The following is a 17,003-nucleotide window of genomic DNA, read 5'->3' on the forward strand; positions in this document are numbered from 1 at the left end:
CAGCTGTTTAGATGTTGATGGCTGTGTTTTGAGTAATTTTCAGAGGAAGGTAAATCTATACTACTATACAAGCTGTACACTGACTACTTTAAGTTATATCAAAGTGTCATTTCTATAGTGTTGTCCCATGACAAGATATAATAAAATATTTCCAAAAATGGGAGGGGTGTACTCACTTATGTGAGATACTGTATATCCCTGTGCACCTTTAAACCAGTATATTGCTGCAACATACCAAGAGAACGACTGAAATGTGTTGACAACAGAGAAGACAAATCACCATGGTAGAGACTGTTATATCCAGATGTACTGCAAGTGCTGACAGAATTAAGGAGAGTTGGATTAAATATGCTGGTTAGTGGTAAAGTTAGTGTGGTATAAATCACAAATTCAGAACAGTCTAGCTTAATTCTTACTGAACAAGTTGATCTTTAACAAGGGTGCATCAGATATGATATTTTAGGCTGATGTTAAAATAACAATTTGGCCAGTGGCAAATGTTTTATTGTTATATATTATTTGTTCCCCCCTTTGTGCCAGGGAAACAAGAAATCTTCAAAAAAACAAAAAAAAACAAAACCCTGAACCATTTTAAAGTCATTCAACCCTTAATTACTGTACCTTTAGTGTGCAAATTCAATCATAAAAATGTATGACACAACCTTAAATATAACCTTCTTTCACATGAAAACATTTTTTAAATAACTGCTTCAAAAGACTTTTTACTATGAATAACATAACGTAATTCCACCTCGAACATCTCTTTTAAATTTCTGTGAAAACATTAAAAAATTTCTCTTTGAAACAGCCAAATTTATTCAAGTTTCTCACCCAAACCTAAACACAAGATTACATTTGCACACATCATGAGAACGTCATAATGTACCTTTGCTTTGTACTAGCATTTACTGAACTGAGCTTAAATGCATTATAATGTAACTCAATGCAACCTCAGTTAGCTATTAGTTGTGGCCACTGGTTGCTTAAAGCTAACGTTAACTAGCTCTCCTCCTGACGATTTGAATGCGGATTTGTAGCATTACCAGGGTAACAATAGGGTGTGTCCTATGATAAGTTGATGGTGAGTTAACTGTGTCCTTTTGTGTCAACAGCATCCTGGGGAAGATCTTTATTCATCTGGAAAACGTTTTCAATTGTCGCTGGAACACCAGTAGAGCTCTACCAGGTGAGCAAGTGGGCACCCCCAGGCCAATGTTTTTCTGTCCCCCATTAGTCCCCAGGACTAATGGCGTCCTGGGGACGATAGAAAACGTTTCTGGGGCAAATAAAGGTTTTCCCAGGGACGGCATCAGCATAAAAGGATGCGGCACAATGTCACTCTAAAGCTGTCCTATCCAATAAAGACCAAACGCCGAAAAATAAAAACGTCAGCCACTGCCATTGGTGAATGTCATCGTAGTTGCTGATAGACCAATGGTGAACATCGTCTGAAACCAGTGTTTGGCCGTCAAAATCAGTGCATCCCTTATATTAAACGAACTATACAAAAAAAACCCTGCAACTATTTGTACAGTTCTCACTTGTACCTGAAATTTTGTTGCAAAAAAGGCCTAAAAACTTCACAACATACATCACTTTTGTTTTTTTAGAAAAGCTTCTGTGAAATCAGGCATTTTAAGCCACAACAAGCCCAAGAGAAAGACAGTGAACTCCTGGAGGGACTGTATGACGACAATATAATATAATGTAAGTTTAAGTAGTTTAGTTTAAGTTTAAAGTTTTGTTGTAAAAATAGAGGCACATTCACTATCAAATATATAATAGATTACAAAATTCCAAAAATTATTCCACTACCAGGGTCAAACAAAAAAGGGAGAGGGAATCAGACCTGGAGATATCTGAGGATGATTGGAATGATATTTGGGAGGGTCAAACGAGGACCACCAATTCAAACATAATACGATATTTTGTGACTCTTTGGGTCTCGGGGGCGGGACAAATGCTTAACCCTATGGGCCCGAACGATGCGTTGTGCGTCCAAATTCACACCTGTTCTTCTCTATTGATTTTCTCCGCGACCATGCGTCATGGGAGAAGCCACACATATCACGTGAAACAGCGAAATTGTAGCTTTCCGACAAGACCAAGCACTTGTCGGTAGTCCAATGTTTTCATAGTGAAAAAAAAGACATACAGATCTTGTTATCAGTCACTTCATATAGTGAGGAATATCATATCTTACCACGTCTTAGGCTTGCGTGTGTTTCTCCCTGTCTATCCACATTTGTCCGGCTTTCAAGATGCAAATATCTCCATATTGTCCAGTTGACACTCCATCAAACTTTGTATGACAAGACCAGCCACTTCACCCTTACGCACCCAGACAACTGCAGCCTAATTATGCATGCTGTAGTAGTCACCATATACATTGAGGGGGGACATGTGAAGTGACAGAATGTCCCAGCATCATGGTTCTTATATTGCCAGATTCCAGAGAGTCTCCCCTCTTCATATATGGCAGAATATGTCTTCTTCCAACTTGCTATGGTGAGATACATGTAAAAATGTAAGAATTTAGTCACACAGATTTGTTTTTTTCATTGATATAAAAATTCATATAAAATACAGGCACATAGAAGGAATGATGGCAAATCTGGTTAGCCCTGATTGACCTGAAAAAAACAAGATATAGCATGTGTATGTAGCCTTTATAATGACTGATATGAGCTTAAAAGTAAAGGCAGTAAAAATACCCCAAAAACGCCTAGGGCCCATAGGGTTAAGGCGGTGTGGTAAATCAATGGCGTACCACTTTCATATTTTTGGGGGATCCCCACTTATTTATCCATATTGGCAAGAGATTGCCAAAGAGATAAGGATCATCTTTGGAATAAAAGTTGACTGTTCTTTAGTCATACTGTACTTGGGAAAAACCCTGGACAATCTCATGACCCAGGACAAATACCTTTACAAAGTACTTTCTGTCACAAGCAAGAAAGCCATCACAGGCGAGCCCCCCTTCAAAGGATGACTGGATTGCAATAATTAACGAAATTTACTGGATGGAGAAACTTACTATTTCTTTAAGACTGCGATTTGATCAATAAAAAAAATATTCTTCTTTTCCCTTCAACCTGAAAAAATAAATAAAAATTAAGTTAAAAAAACCAACAACTACAAACGCTTAAGACTTGTTAGAAAAGATGGGAAGCCTGAGCAGGTTTTTTAATGACTAGTGGCAAAAAACTGCAAAATGAACACTTTTAATTAAATAACAGCATGAAACCTTTTGACATGTAACTGCCTCAGATCTTGATCAAAGCCCCGCTTAATGTGAGTTTGCAGAATTTTCTCCTGCCTTAAACAATGACTGTACACGCAAGGCTGGCCTGGAAGAGGAGACATCTGTACATTAGTCACAGGACACAAGAAACCTAACAAGTCTGATCAGACACGCAGCTCCATCCGACCTGGTTATCAGCTCTCGTTATCAGCCCAAAAGGCATCCGAGCAGGGTTTTATTGTGACTCTGTGGCACTTCAAAGCAAAATTATCTTTATTATTATCCTTCCACTGCTGACAGAAGGTTATAGATTCAAACTTAAATGCTTTGCACGACAGGAAAACGAGTGAAACCCATCTGCCAGAGATATGAGAGTCTGTTTCCACAATACACATGAAGAAGTCATATATCAAGTTTTGAAACGTCTGACACACATTTTATTTTGTCCCAAACAGACAGTAATTAGAAAAACAGTTGAAAAAGGAAGAATACTTCACTTGATAGAACAACTGTCAAAGGACAGGACTTATTTTTCCACCAGTCTCACTCCCAAAGGGAACATCAGACAGTCATAAATGTATAATGGAAATTTTAACTCACTTATGTTCAACTTGTTCTAAAAAAATCTTCTGCATATTCTCTACATTTTTATTTCCAGCTAGTAAAAAAAACTGGAGCTGGTCATTTTTGTTAACAGAGGTGATGAAAATGGCTGCTGACAGTTTTAGAGCCTCATGACGTTTAAAGCCTCAGATCCAAAGCTCTCTGGTGAGACTGAATTTCAGTAACACACTTTCCATTTGTCATTCATAGAATAACTACTTTCTGGATTCAAACTGCTGATGAATGAGTAAAAACATTCAGAAACATCCCTAAAAAAAGGCCCACATTTGGAAACAAGTAGGACATCATATGACTAAATCATGATACACAACTGTGATTGCCACATCGCCGTTTTTTAAGTGACAGTGTTGCAAAACGCATCATTTTCTTAATGAAACTTTAGAGGAGTTTGTGGACACTCCCTGCTGAGCGAATAAGACAATATCCTTCATCAGGAATATTTCCCAAATAATTAAACATTAACCTTTAATGCTGCAGATCTAATTTGTTGACAGTCACACTAGCCAGCAACCAGTGGTTATGTGTTTTTTAAAATCAGCTTCTGATTGTGTTTTCGAAGATATCAATTTATCGATAATGATTCTGAATATCTCATTTCACTTTCTCACTCTCTCTTATTGCTATTGTTCACTACAGTCGTTCTACTGGTCTCTGCTACTAACCAAGAAAAGAAAAGTCTCAGTGTCATGTTATATTTATCTTTTAAATAAAAATGTTAATTGTATGCCCTCAGCGTTAGTTTTCCCTGTGGTATCTCAAATGGTCTTAAATATTAATGTTTTTCAAAATATTGTTTCAAAGTAGGAAACTCCAGTATCATCAACGCTAAATATAAGCTAGGAAATGCATGTGCAATGCTTAGATAAAGCAGAGGCAACACCATACACAAGCAGGTCTTCTTTCTTATCACCAAAACTCGTCTTTTTCAGAAAAAATTAAAGGTCAGACTAAAACATGCAATTCAGGGGATTCACAGAGTAAAATGGCTTCAGTTTGAAACAGACAGCAAGTTCTGATGGACTCATAGTGAAAAGTGTGTGATTTCCCATGAAGCTGATAAATGATTTTTGACTTAAATTAAAAAAATAATTGAAAATGGCTACAAAAAACAACATAAAACAGATAAAACAAATTTCTTCAGTCTACAGTTCAAACATGGTCACTACGGAGAGGTTACAGCCTCTGACTTCTGTGTCCTCTTGTGTGTTTGTTTGCCAACCAGCTCACCTGACATGCACGGAGCAGATAATTAATCGTGTAGCTTGGTATTATGTCATGAGAGAATGAAATCACCATGGCCAAAGTCCAAGCAACGGTCATCTTGTTCACCCACAAAGACAAATACTATTCCCTCAGTTTACAGAGAGCAAATCCAGAGCCAAGCAAACAAAAACAAACTGAGCTCGAATATTAAAATTCCACAATAAAGACACGATTTATGTCTATATTATATATTTCTATCTTTATATTTATATATTTGTACATGGTCGTCAAATGTTAATAGTAGTGAGGCGTCTGTGCTCCACTTGTTCTGCTTTGTGTATGAACCCTGAGAGCAACAAAAGACTGGAGTCACATTCCTCGTATCTGCACACACACTTGGCCGATAAATCTGATTCTGATTTTTTTATAATCCAAAATACCTAGAATGTTAAAAAGCTATCAGACCACACAGCAAATTAGTCATTGGTGTAAGAATTTTCAAAGACAGTCATCACACATTTCACACAGTCATGGCTCTAAATCTCTAAAGGAATCTGTTTGCAACACCAAGAAATAAGAACTTCACAGAAAATCATTTCATACTCGATAAATCAAGAAAAAAAAGTAAATCACGCTTTTAAATCACATTTTAAATGCTTAATGAAATTTTTTGGAAAAGGGGCTGTGGTGAGAAAAAAAAATCAAGACGTGCAAAATTAGTATAACTAAGTTTTTTTTTAAAAAAATAGGGCATCCAGAGGCCTCATGTTTATGTGTGTACACACGCACAGAGGGTTTGTGTGTGTTCAGGCAACTGTGCAGAGTGGATAGGTGGGGGCAACTGCAGGTGCCCGCATTTAAACGGGTGTAGAGGTGTAAATTTACTTTCAAGCACCTGCACAGCTAACACCGTCACTGTGGTCTGTCGGTGCATGAAGGGTTAAAATCGAAAGGCTGTCACCCATTCATAAGGTGATGCGTGATTGAGAGTGAGAGTGCGAGCAGTGCAGAGAATCAGAGGTGAAGGTGGAAAGGCCTCAGCGAGGAAGGAAGCTGACGGTTGACAAGTTGTAAAGGGGGAAACTTCCTTTAGAGAAGAAGCGGGGCAGTGAGTCAGACTGAAACCTGTCAATATCCAATGATCTGTCGCTTTGAGTCTGCAGCTCAATGAACAGTGACTGAGACAGAGCGGACAGGTCTTTCACAACCCCACACACACACACACACACACACACACACACACATACACACACATACAGAGTATCTAAAAACTTTTCTTATAAAGCTCATGCTAGTGGCAGTATGCTCCTAAAAGCTGGCACTACAATCACATTAAAGAAGAAGCTTGTGCTATCTAACCGTATTAGACCTCGATGAGAACACGTAGGGAGGAGTTATGGCATTAAAACAATCAAACACTGTCTATAAAAATACACGTGGAGAAAAGAGCAACAACAGCTTCCTCAGGACCGCTCTCCAAACAACGTTTCCAAAAATTAATTTTAGAAACAAAGCAAACGTGTAAAAAGACGACACAGGATGGACGAAAGCTGATGCAATCTCATCGCCTGATTTCAGCAAGTGTGTGTGAGACAGCCCAAGAGCGTGCATGACTGTATGAGTGTGTGTGTGTGATAAATGGCACTCCCACCAGCAGGTGTGTCGAGGGCAGTTTCCAGCTGCAACCCCTGGCACCTCTACAAGGACACCCATCATGGCACCTATCAGCACCCACACCTAGCACCAAGCCTCTTTACACTTAAATCTACAGTAGCCCTTATTTTAAAAGAGGCCTAGAGGCTGTGTGTGTGTGTGTGTGTGTGTGTGTGTGTGTGTGTGATTTTTACATTTTGTTTGCACTGTTTTGTCAAAGGTTTTAATGGTTTTACACCTACAAAACCAGCCTGTGTCTGATGGCTTCGTGATAAAAACAGCTTGGTATACACAAATACTGGCACAAATAAATTCCCTTCGTGAAATCTTTCTCACCAGTGACTCAGACTTTTTCTTTCCTGCCATGAAGCTCCAGAAAAATAAAAATTAGTACATCCTGTCTGAGACGTCTGACACCTGAAGAGCCTTATTTTATCAAAAATGCGACAGCAGTTGTGATCCTGCTTTGTCTTTTGGCTTGTGCTCCCTATGAGGTCAGGTAGGTAGCTACCAGCTGATTGGTTAAAAGGACGACAACAGTGCATCATGAGAGATAAAGCAGAAGAGGAGGTTTCCATGATGGACAAGAGTTCATCCCGTCCTGTGAATCAACTGGAACATGTTCATGCCCATAGTCATCCAGTGGAAAAATCCAAGCCATTAATCACCATGTAGACTATTACACCAGAGTGAGGAGCCAAAAGGGGAACAAAATGTGACAAAACCTCTGTTTCAAGGTCTGCAATATTTTAGGCAGGACAGAGCAACAAGACATCTTCCAAAATCACTGTGTCATTCAAAATGAACAATACGTCCAAACAAGATTTAGAAAAAAACAAATTCATGCTTCCTGTCGGTTACATCAAATCTGGCAAACAAATAGAAAGACATCCCTGAACCAAAACAGTGCAGCTGGTGGGAGATGCTTGGTTTTGGCTTAACTATTTAACATGGAAGCCAGGTCACAAACTTTCTTGCATTACAGCTAAACAGTACACTAAAATATGTTTCTGAGACAGTAGCACTAACAAAGTAATTAACCATATTTGATCTGCACTGCCTAGTTTTAGAGTTTCACAGCATAAAGCTGAGGCTGAGTCATGATAATACAAATTCAGATATGGCAAATGATCAGTCAACTCGCTACACGATACCCATCATGCAACGCACAGCTGAATCTCCTATTCTCCACAGGAAACGAACAGGATCTGTCAACTTAGCATACATCAATGGATCCAGTTTATCTCCACCATTTGGCAGCTACAGCTCATGCAGAATGCTGCTGCTAGAGCTCTAACGGAGATCAAGGAAGCATGTGACACTACTTCTCAATTTTCTTTAAATCACTTGATGGTACCGCTGCACGATATATCATTTCAGCATCAATATCAGGTTGTGTGCATATGCAATAGTCGCATTGCAGGGCGTGCGATGTCAAGTAAGGCAAATTAACTCAAACACGCCTGCTTGATACAAAAGGAAAACTCACACGGTTTTTATTTCTTATGACTAATGTTACCGGCCAAGTCGACAGGTTACGTGCACAAGGTTTCCCACACATTCATTTATTTGTGGTGGCCTACCAGCATATTAGCATTAGCTGCCACTTTTGATTTTCTACTTTTGGAGCTGGACCATTAATTTAAAGTGATGTTGGCGTATATTTATATATTGTTCAGTTATTCATTGCACCACACACAGACTGCACTTTGGACACAGACCGCAGCAGAACACCAGGAACAGTGAAAGTTTAACTTAACTGTTCATTCATTTTCATTATTTCTTAAAACAATAGCCCTCTAGTGTTGTCTATCATTTTTCCAAACTACTTCAGATGAAACTAGCGGTGTTGCCATGAAAACTGCACACCCTGACATCCAGTGCTGGGTCTAAAAGTTTGCTTTCAAACCATCAAACTGCTGCAACTGCTCCTCTAATCTAATAGATATACTGCACATGTATTTGACGTAGTCTGGCGGCATTGGTTGTGGGAATTGAGAATCTAGAAAAGTACCGTTAGCAGGCTGGTAGATGCTGCAGACACAGTGAAATGCATGCTTTCAGACGCTACAGTATTCAGCACGCAATTATCAAGATAAACTCAGGTTCCAGTATAACAACTAAAAATAGTAAAAATGAAGAAATAAAGCATCTGTTTGATGCAACGTCATCATGACGTCTCTGTCCATTCTTCACCGCAGAGTTGCCGCTCTGTAAAAGCTAGTTACCAGCTATGAGCGAGGCCAAACTGAGTTACGGTCAATTTCCACCAGATGCGTGTTGGTTGCGTCTCCGCTCCGGCACGGCAGCGCAGCCGATAGGATTCAATTCTAGTCAATGTGTGTGTTTCCACCGGCTGCGGCTGTGCTGCGTTCCGGCTCCGTCTCAGCTCCGGCACTCCGGAGCCCTCCGCAACAGATACGCAGGACTTCTATTTTTGCCGGACGCCGGAGCACAACGCAGCAATTCAGCACAGAGCAGATCGTGCGGGGCAGGAAGTCGTGCACAGAAACACATTAAAACATCCGGTTAATTTTCAAAATAAAATACACAGTGTTCACGGCGGATCATATTTCCCTGCACTACACCTTAAAAACTACATAATGGGCAGAGGCAGGCCTGAAGTCAACAGGTCAGAGGTTTTCAGATGTCATTTCACCCCGTGAACACCATGGACGAGGAGATATTAATCATGGCAGTGCACTGAGATGTCTTCCGGCGGAGCTGCACCGCACCGCACAGCAAATGCAGCCGGTGGGTATTGACGGACGGCGGAGCACGCAGCGGATAACCAGCGCTGCCGTTCCGCAACGGACACGATTTCCAGTGGAAATCCGGCGTTAGCCTCCCAACTACAGTTCCAAGGTAACGCTAGTGTTATTCTTCAAGAAAAGTCTCTGATAAACAACCAAAGCACGCTACGCCAGCAGTCGACCACAATCTGAAAATTAGCAGGAACAGGATGGGGGCAACATGAGGGTGCCTCATAAACTAGGATAAGCAACGTGCATTATTAATATGACACACTAGAGACCACTGACTTTAGTCTGGATTGGTCAATTAATATTATATGAACACAATGGTGTCATGGTGAGTCAACCAGCATATCTAAAATCAATTCATAAGATGGTTTGCACTCAAAGAAAAGTCATTCTTCTGCTTTTATTACTATTATTTTCTATGCAATCCCCTATAAAGTCACACCACTAACTCTAGTATGATTAAATATCTCTAAATGGAGCAACTCAAGTCGTCTAGTAAAGACTTGTGTATTTTTTCATATTGCAATATATATCACAGCAGAAGAAAACAGTGTTTCCAGTAGCGTGCAGCCCTACGTGATGGTTTAAGGCAAAGTACATCTAGACCTCTCAGGTCACCAGGGACCAGTCTGCGAAGTAATAAAACAAAACAGGGTGGAGCTACAGTCACTTATTATGCCACACAGAGCAAGAATAAACTTCCGGAAGATCTTAGATGAGCCCCAACTTTGACTACTTTTAAAAACAGGCTAGACTTTCATGATGTAAAGCACTTTGAATTGCCTCTGCGTATGAAATGTGCAACAAAAATAAACCGGCCTTGCCTTGCATGACCTTCATCAGAGTCACACAGAGGAAGAGGAGACAGATTTCACACAAAGGGACATAGATTTCTTGAATGCCACATGACCACCTTAAATGGGCCTTCAACCGTCAAGTTCTGCATTAACTCTTTCATGTGTGATAGCTGCACACCCCACACAGAGTACTTTTGGTGAGCAAACAAATGCACACAAGTACACACACACACCCGCTGAGGCTTACTCACCCGATGAGGGAGACCATCTGCTCCACTATGTGCCTGCTGAAGGTGACGATCACAAACAGTTTCTGTATGACAAAGAAACACACAGAGAAAGAGCGAGTCAGTTACTGAGCCATGAGATCACTGCTGGGGTGCAGAACAAGGCAGTATGTGCATCATAGTTTGATCAGTAATTCCTTAACTCCCCTTCACACACACACACACACACACACACACACACACACTACCCTTTATGCCTGAGCCCATGCCTTGCACCACCAAGGCGGTTTGGTCTAAAAGCAGCCATGAAGACGCCCTTTTGTCATGGAGGTCAAGAAATAAAAGGCCAAGGCTCTATGACACATGAGCAACAGTAGGTCAGCATATCACACTGGCTGTCATCAGAGGAGTGTGTGTGTTTAAAGGATGGATGGACAGAGGAGTACAACAATCAGAGGAGATGTGTCATTGCTTTAGAGGGGGTCTGGACTGGAGGCTGGCTCCTGTCCGGTCTGATTCCTGCTTAGTCATCGAGCCAGAAGGGACAGACGGGCAACTAGAGACCATTCTGGCTCATATCAGCCCTGTGCCTTCCTGCAGGGTGGCAGGAACATGCACCCAATAACTGACCTGATTTTTCAAGGTCCTTTACGTGCCCTTTAAGTTGTTACTGTATTCTTATAAACAAACATGCGTTTTGTTTTTTTTACCACTAAAAATGTGGTTTGATCCAGTAACATCTCGGTTGCCTTCAACATGCCATTAGAAAGGCTTAACCCAACAGAGCTTTTGGCGGGTCCATCATTACAAACTCGTGTTGTGCAGAAAAGGATTGTTCAAACCCACAGAACCTTATTTTAAATTCTAGTCGAGATCCCAAGGTTTCCAAAGATACTAAATATATACTGGCGAATTACAGGGAAAAGTGTATAAAATGATACATGAGACAACTAGAATTTTCCATTTTATATAATGATGGAGGCATAAAAATGTCATCCTGGATTTGGATATTTCACTCAATATAACGTGTTAGAAGTTAGAAGAATATAGAGTCTAATGTGAAAACTGTGTAAGAGTTTCTGATCTAACTGAGGCCAAGAGTGTTCAAAGGTCTCATGTTGTTTAGTTCAGTGGTTTCCAACCTTTCCTTCAGGACGTACGCCTGCATCATATGAACTCAAGCACCCCTTCATCAACACCACCCGTCAGCTTCCATATGTGTTCATTTGGATTTGTAATTAACTGGATATTATTTTGCATATATTTTATATCATATGTTTTTACGTATTCTTTTACTGTATTTTTTCATGAAATTAAATTGTCAATGTTTAGGTTAGTTTGGTCAAGTTTGCATTTGTACAATCAGTGGCAGCTATTTCAATCATTTACAATGAAGATTTCTTTGGGTCCCTGGCACAAAAAGGGGAAAACATTGGTCTTTGCTATGTGGGATATTGTTAATTTAAACATTGATACTGGCCCAGAGTTTCACAATCAGTGCATCCCCAGTATATTCATTATTTTTAGCTACTTTTTAAGCATTTACACATTATTATAGCTGATTGTTTCGACTGCTCTGCTCACTTGCTGACTACCTCTCACACACTCTCAATCACAACACATTGTGTCTGAGTTACAGATGACTCAATATAAGGATATACATATGTATTTATTTATTTTCTAATCAAATTGCTATTTAAATTTTTTGAATTTTCAAGTTAGATCAGCTACACCACAAGATTTCCATTTACCCCCCGCAGAAGTATTCCCTGGGGTCAAGTCACCGTGGGTGGAATTCACCAATTTAGTTGACATTATTTCATTTCATAAGCAGAATATTTTCCATGATGCTTTTGCAACAGGCTAAATGATCAAATGAAATGACACACTACTTCCTGACATGCAGATCAGTCTCAATAAAGGATCTCAACTGGCTACTGAGTATATTGATTCGAGGTTTTAAAGTACAAATGCTGCAAACTGGCCTCACTGGGAGGACCACCAGTAACGTCCAAGACAATTAAAAAAAAAACAAGGAAATATACAGTAAGATAAATGACACTATAACTGAACAAAACCAAATGTGACAGCCACATCAGTACAACACCCAGAACATCATATCCACATGGAAAGATTTTAATTGCATGTGACAGCAGTCTTTGATCAGTGCTTTGTGACAGTGTCCTTTGTGAGGTTACGTAACATGATGCCATCCAGGTCATGCATGTGTTTAGTCACTTGGTTGTCTTTTAATTTGTGTGGGTGTGAAAGCCTCAAAATGTCGTTGAAGGTTAGACAGACTTGAAGTCATAATGATGGCCATGTCACAGAAATAACACAACTTATAACTGACATCTGCAACAACAAAAAAAAGGACACTGACATTTCTGTGCCTCAGAAAATAAACATGAGACGGTGCAGTACGTATCCCCTCATGGCAACTTTTTAACCCCGGCCTCAGGAGGACGTTCTGAAGTCATGCACTTTAGTATTGATTTTGTGCACCCACATCTCTCCGACAGGCACTGACGAGTGATTTATCATCCCACACAAAGCAAGGAAGAAGGGACAACAAGATGGCCGACACAGGAAAGCTGACTTAGATGCTTTAAATGTGTCTGCTCGGAAACTGACAGTGACATCGTCTTGACTCTCTGATTTCAGTTAACTGATAAAGCTGATAAGAGCTGCTCACATCCCAGTCATAACCATTTTGTCTCTCTCACACACACATACACACACACACACACACACACACACACACACACACACACACACACACACAAAAGCAAGTGGGAAGCATTACGTCAGTTCTCAACAGTTTACAGAAAAGGAACAATCATTATCAAAAACCATGAGATGTACTGAGTGAATTGACAGTAATGTGGAAGTGAGAGCATCCTGCATTTAATTTCGTGTTAACTCTCAGATTAAAAAAGTCAAAGGGCGTACAGAGTTCCCACACCTTCTTAAACGTCAAATTCACAACTTTAAAGGCCCAATTCCCTTAAATTCAAGGACAAAACATGGCACAGTTTAGGACACAGATCAAGGTTAATTACTGCTGCAACACTGAGACTTTTTATGAGAGCTAGCAGGCTGCACAGAAGCTCACAGACAGCAGATAAACAAAGCCTTTTCACCACGTAAAACAACTATCTGAATAACTCCAATTTCCAGGGTTCGTACAGAGAGGGGCAGGTCAAATTGAAAGACTTTCAAGCACCTTTTCAAGCACTCATTCTTATTTCCCAGGTTGAAATTGTTTTCTCCACAACCATCTGTTGCAAAAGAATTGTACACACATGCTACCAGGGCCTGAAATTAACTTTAATTAACTGGTTATTTTTATTCAGGCATGTGATTGGCAAAGGACAGAAAAGCAGGAAAATCTAGGGAGCGCAGAGCCGGCACATCGATGACTCCACTATTTGTTTCAACGCTGCATCACTTGTTCTCAAAAGCACTCAGTGTTTGTGAATCACCCCGTTGATACAACGTGTGCAAAAAATGTAATTTAGAAATAGTGACACACTTATTGATCATCATTTGAAAAGCTCAAAAGCTCAAATTTTGAGATCATAAATAACTCATTTGAGACAACAAGACAACTCTGACTTATCGATCTCACAGTTAAGAAGCATAAAAAAACTTAACTACAGCCTGAATTCTTTTTAAATCTGCAACAAGTTTGTCTCGAGGTTTAAAAAACTAACTTTCAGCTCTGTCAGACTGTTTATATACAACACAGCTACGCTCACAGACAACTGAGCCTCTCACCTGCCTGTCAAACAGCAAACAAATTAGAGCTGTACAATATGCAAAAACCATCAGACTGCTATTATTTTGACAGATACTGCAATTTTGATAGAAGTTGCGATTTTAGTGAGGCAAAAAAAAAAAAGATAATGTGATTTGTGTCTTTACCAAACAAGCATGCTCTCCTATGTCTGGAATATGAATAGGGCAGGGCATCTCTGCAGCACCACAATGCTTCATTTGTAATGGTATGCTGGGACACATTCTACCTTTATCAAAAAATTGCAGCTCCTGTGATTTGGATATGGCATCTGGCCATAATTTAATTTTGATAATGTTCCAAATAATGTGCAGCCCTACATCAAGCCATACACCCACTGTAGATAGTCCAGATCTGGGTGGATTCCTGTGGGCATCAACAGCGGCTCAGCGGCTAACAAGGAGCGCTAGCTGCTAACAGCCACCAGTGCAACTAGCAAGCTAACGCCACACATCCATTCAACAGCTTCACAATCCACAGTCAGACACACACTGCCATTCATGCTAACAGCTGACCCTACTCTAATGTGCGCATTTTGCAGGCTAGCAAAACATCATGACGCAGAGTTTACCAAACTTTTGACGCTCACAGCATGCATAGGACATCAAAAAATAATTTCAATCATGACTATTCTCGGCTTTGTAGTTTAAAATATTTTCCTTAATACATTGTTAGACAATTATTTATCATTCTGTTCTAGTCTCAATTTTATTCAAGTACTTTTCCAAGGACCAAGTAAAAAGATGTCTGATTTTCAAGGCAGTCCAGTAAATAATAATATTCTGAGTGCCAAATTCAAACAGATCAAGAACCTTGTACAAACCCTGTGCACAAAATCTATAAATTCAAGCACCCATTCAATGACCCATGTCTGTGTATGTCTGTTTTCAAAAACATTAAAGGCTGTGATTTTTACCCTCAAATTCACAAACTTTTAGGATTTCAAGTAGGGCTGCACAGTATGCCAAAATAAATAAATAAATAAATCATTTAGTGATTAATTTGACAGATATCACGACTTGAGTCATGATTTCAGTGGGAATGGTCATTTTTGCATTTCATTTTAGTTTAAAAATGACGATGATGTAATTTTTGCTGGGGTCCGTACCAAACAAGCGTGTTCCCTTACCTCTGGAAAATGATTTGTTGGCCTGGGCATCTCTGCAGCACCACAATGCCTCATTTATAATGGTATATTGAGGCACAATTTAACATTGCAGCTCCTGCGATTTTGAAAATATTTAAATTAACTGTGCAGCACTAATTTCCAGCACCCGTGAGAACCCCGGGCTGTAACAAAAACAATTCTCTAATTTCACTTCTGCAGTATACAAGTCCATAAGTCATCTGCCACACCTCACCCTCTTCTGTCCTCTGCAAAATCACCTGTCTCAAGGGCCTGACATGACATCACCCATCACGCTCAGGTGACCTGCTGCGTCACAAAGGCGCTGACGTTAACCATTCAACAGCGGACATTCAAACATGAAGCTTAATGAAAAGGCGGAAGCAGCACAGCAAAAAAAAAAGCCTTTCCTTGGAGACTAGTGAGAACACACCTGAAGCACACAGGTACAAACCCTGATCAAAAACACGCTTTGAAGCATTGAGAGTTCTACGCCCACACACACCACAAGCCTCAAAATCCCCTTTTGTTCCCTCTTGGCCCATGAGGGAGAACGTCACCTGCTCTGCTTCGCCCAGCACTTCTTGTTTTCTGCTCACACGCTGTAAACTACTGAATCATTTGCATTAGAAGCAGAAAACTTGAAGAGCCTGAAGAAGATTGAACCAAGCAGCTACAGGAGAGATTGGGGCCCCCCAGACATGCCGAAGAGCCGGGTGAAGTCTTTCTTTCCGTGAGACAAGGAGGGACACACCTCTGTCAGTGTGGGCCCCTGGGACCCCTGGGTGTAATCTGGTACTGTGTGTGTGTGATTGTGCCTACCATGCATGCAACCCCCCCCACCCACCCCCCCCTCCTCTTCCTCCCCCATCTCTCTTTCTCCATCACCTCCCACAGACAATGTTTATCAGCTTTAGCTTGCGCTCACTAGGTTCACCCCCACCACCACCACCTTTTTTCTCAGTTTGGTGCAGGACAATAGTTTCTGCGTATGATAAGGAATGAGGCCTAGTGAGGGAAGAAAAGCTTTTAACCCTTCCTCTCTGAATCACAGTGAGCAAATTCCAACGTTTGCTTAAAAAAACAGAAAGTCAAGCCCCTGACGGTAATCACAGACATGCTGCAAATTCCTGGACGCAAATTGAAGATTTTCCAGGATTAGAAGGAACGTCTGTGATGCCAAGTCCTCCTAACGGCACTTTCCTATTCAAGGGGTTAGCATATATCTTTTACTTTCCCATAAATCCTCAATCTGCTGTCGTCTGACCAGCCTACTGTATAATGTGCTGGGGGTGCTGCTGCAGCTGCGATCACAAAATGGTTGACTCCCCTTACATTGGCTGCACAAAATGGCCTCCTTGCTCAGCAGAATACAGTGCAGGGATGCTGTGCATGAGTGTGATTCATAATTCAACACACTTGTTCCTCTGAATTAAACATGTATGCAGAGCTCAAACTTTGGCACGAATAACTTTAGTTTCTCTAGAAAAGACGCCAGACAAGTAAAACACTTCCGGAGCTGTTAAAGTTTACTGTATTTACTGTATTACTGTAATTTTTTTTTTTTT

At 40.4% G+C, this 17,003-nt stretch overlaps 1 protein-coding gene across 1 annotated transcript in view; it reads right to left on the bottom strand.

Annotated features, from left to right (window-relative positions):
* LOC126388148 (vacuole membrane protein 1-like) overlaps positions 1–17,003 on the bottom strand; it is a 95,113-nt gene that overhangs the window by 24,314 nt on the left and 53,796 nt on the right. Inside the window, exon 9 of the mRNA XM_050041060.1 lies at positions 10,535–10,596. Within this exon, the coding sequence (XP_049897017.1) occupies positions 10,535–10,596 (62 nt within the window). The remainder of the gene's footprint in view (positions 1–10,534; positions 10,597–17,003) is intronic.

This window comes from Epinephelus moara, chromosome 3, assembly GCF_006386435.1.
Source record: "Epinephelus moara isolate mb chromosome 3, YSFRI_EMoa_1.0, whole genome shotgun sequence".
Lineage (NCBI taxonomy): Eukaryota > Metazoa > Chordata > Actinopteri > Perciformes > Serranidae > Epinephelus > Epinephelus moara.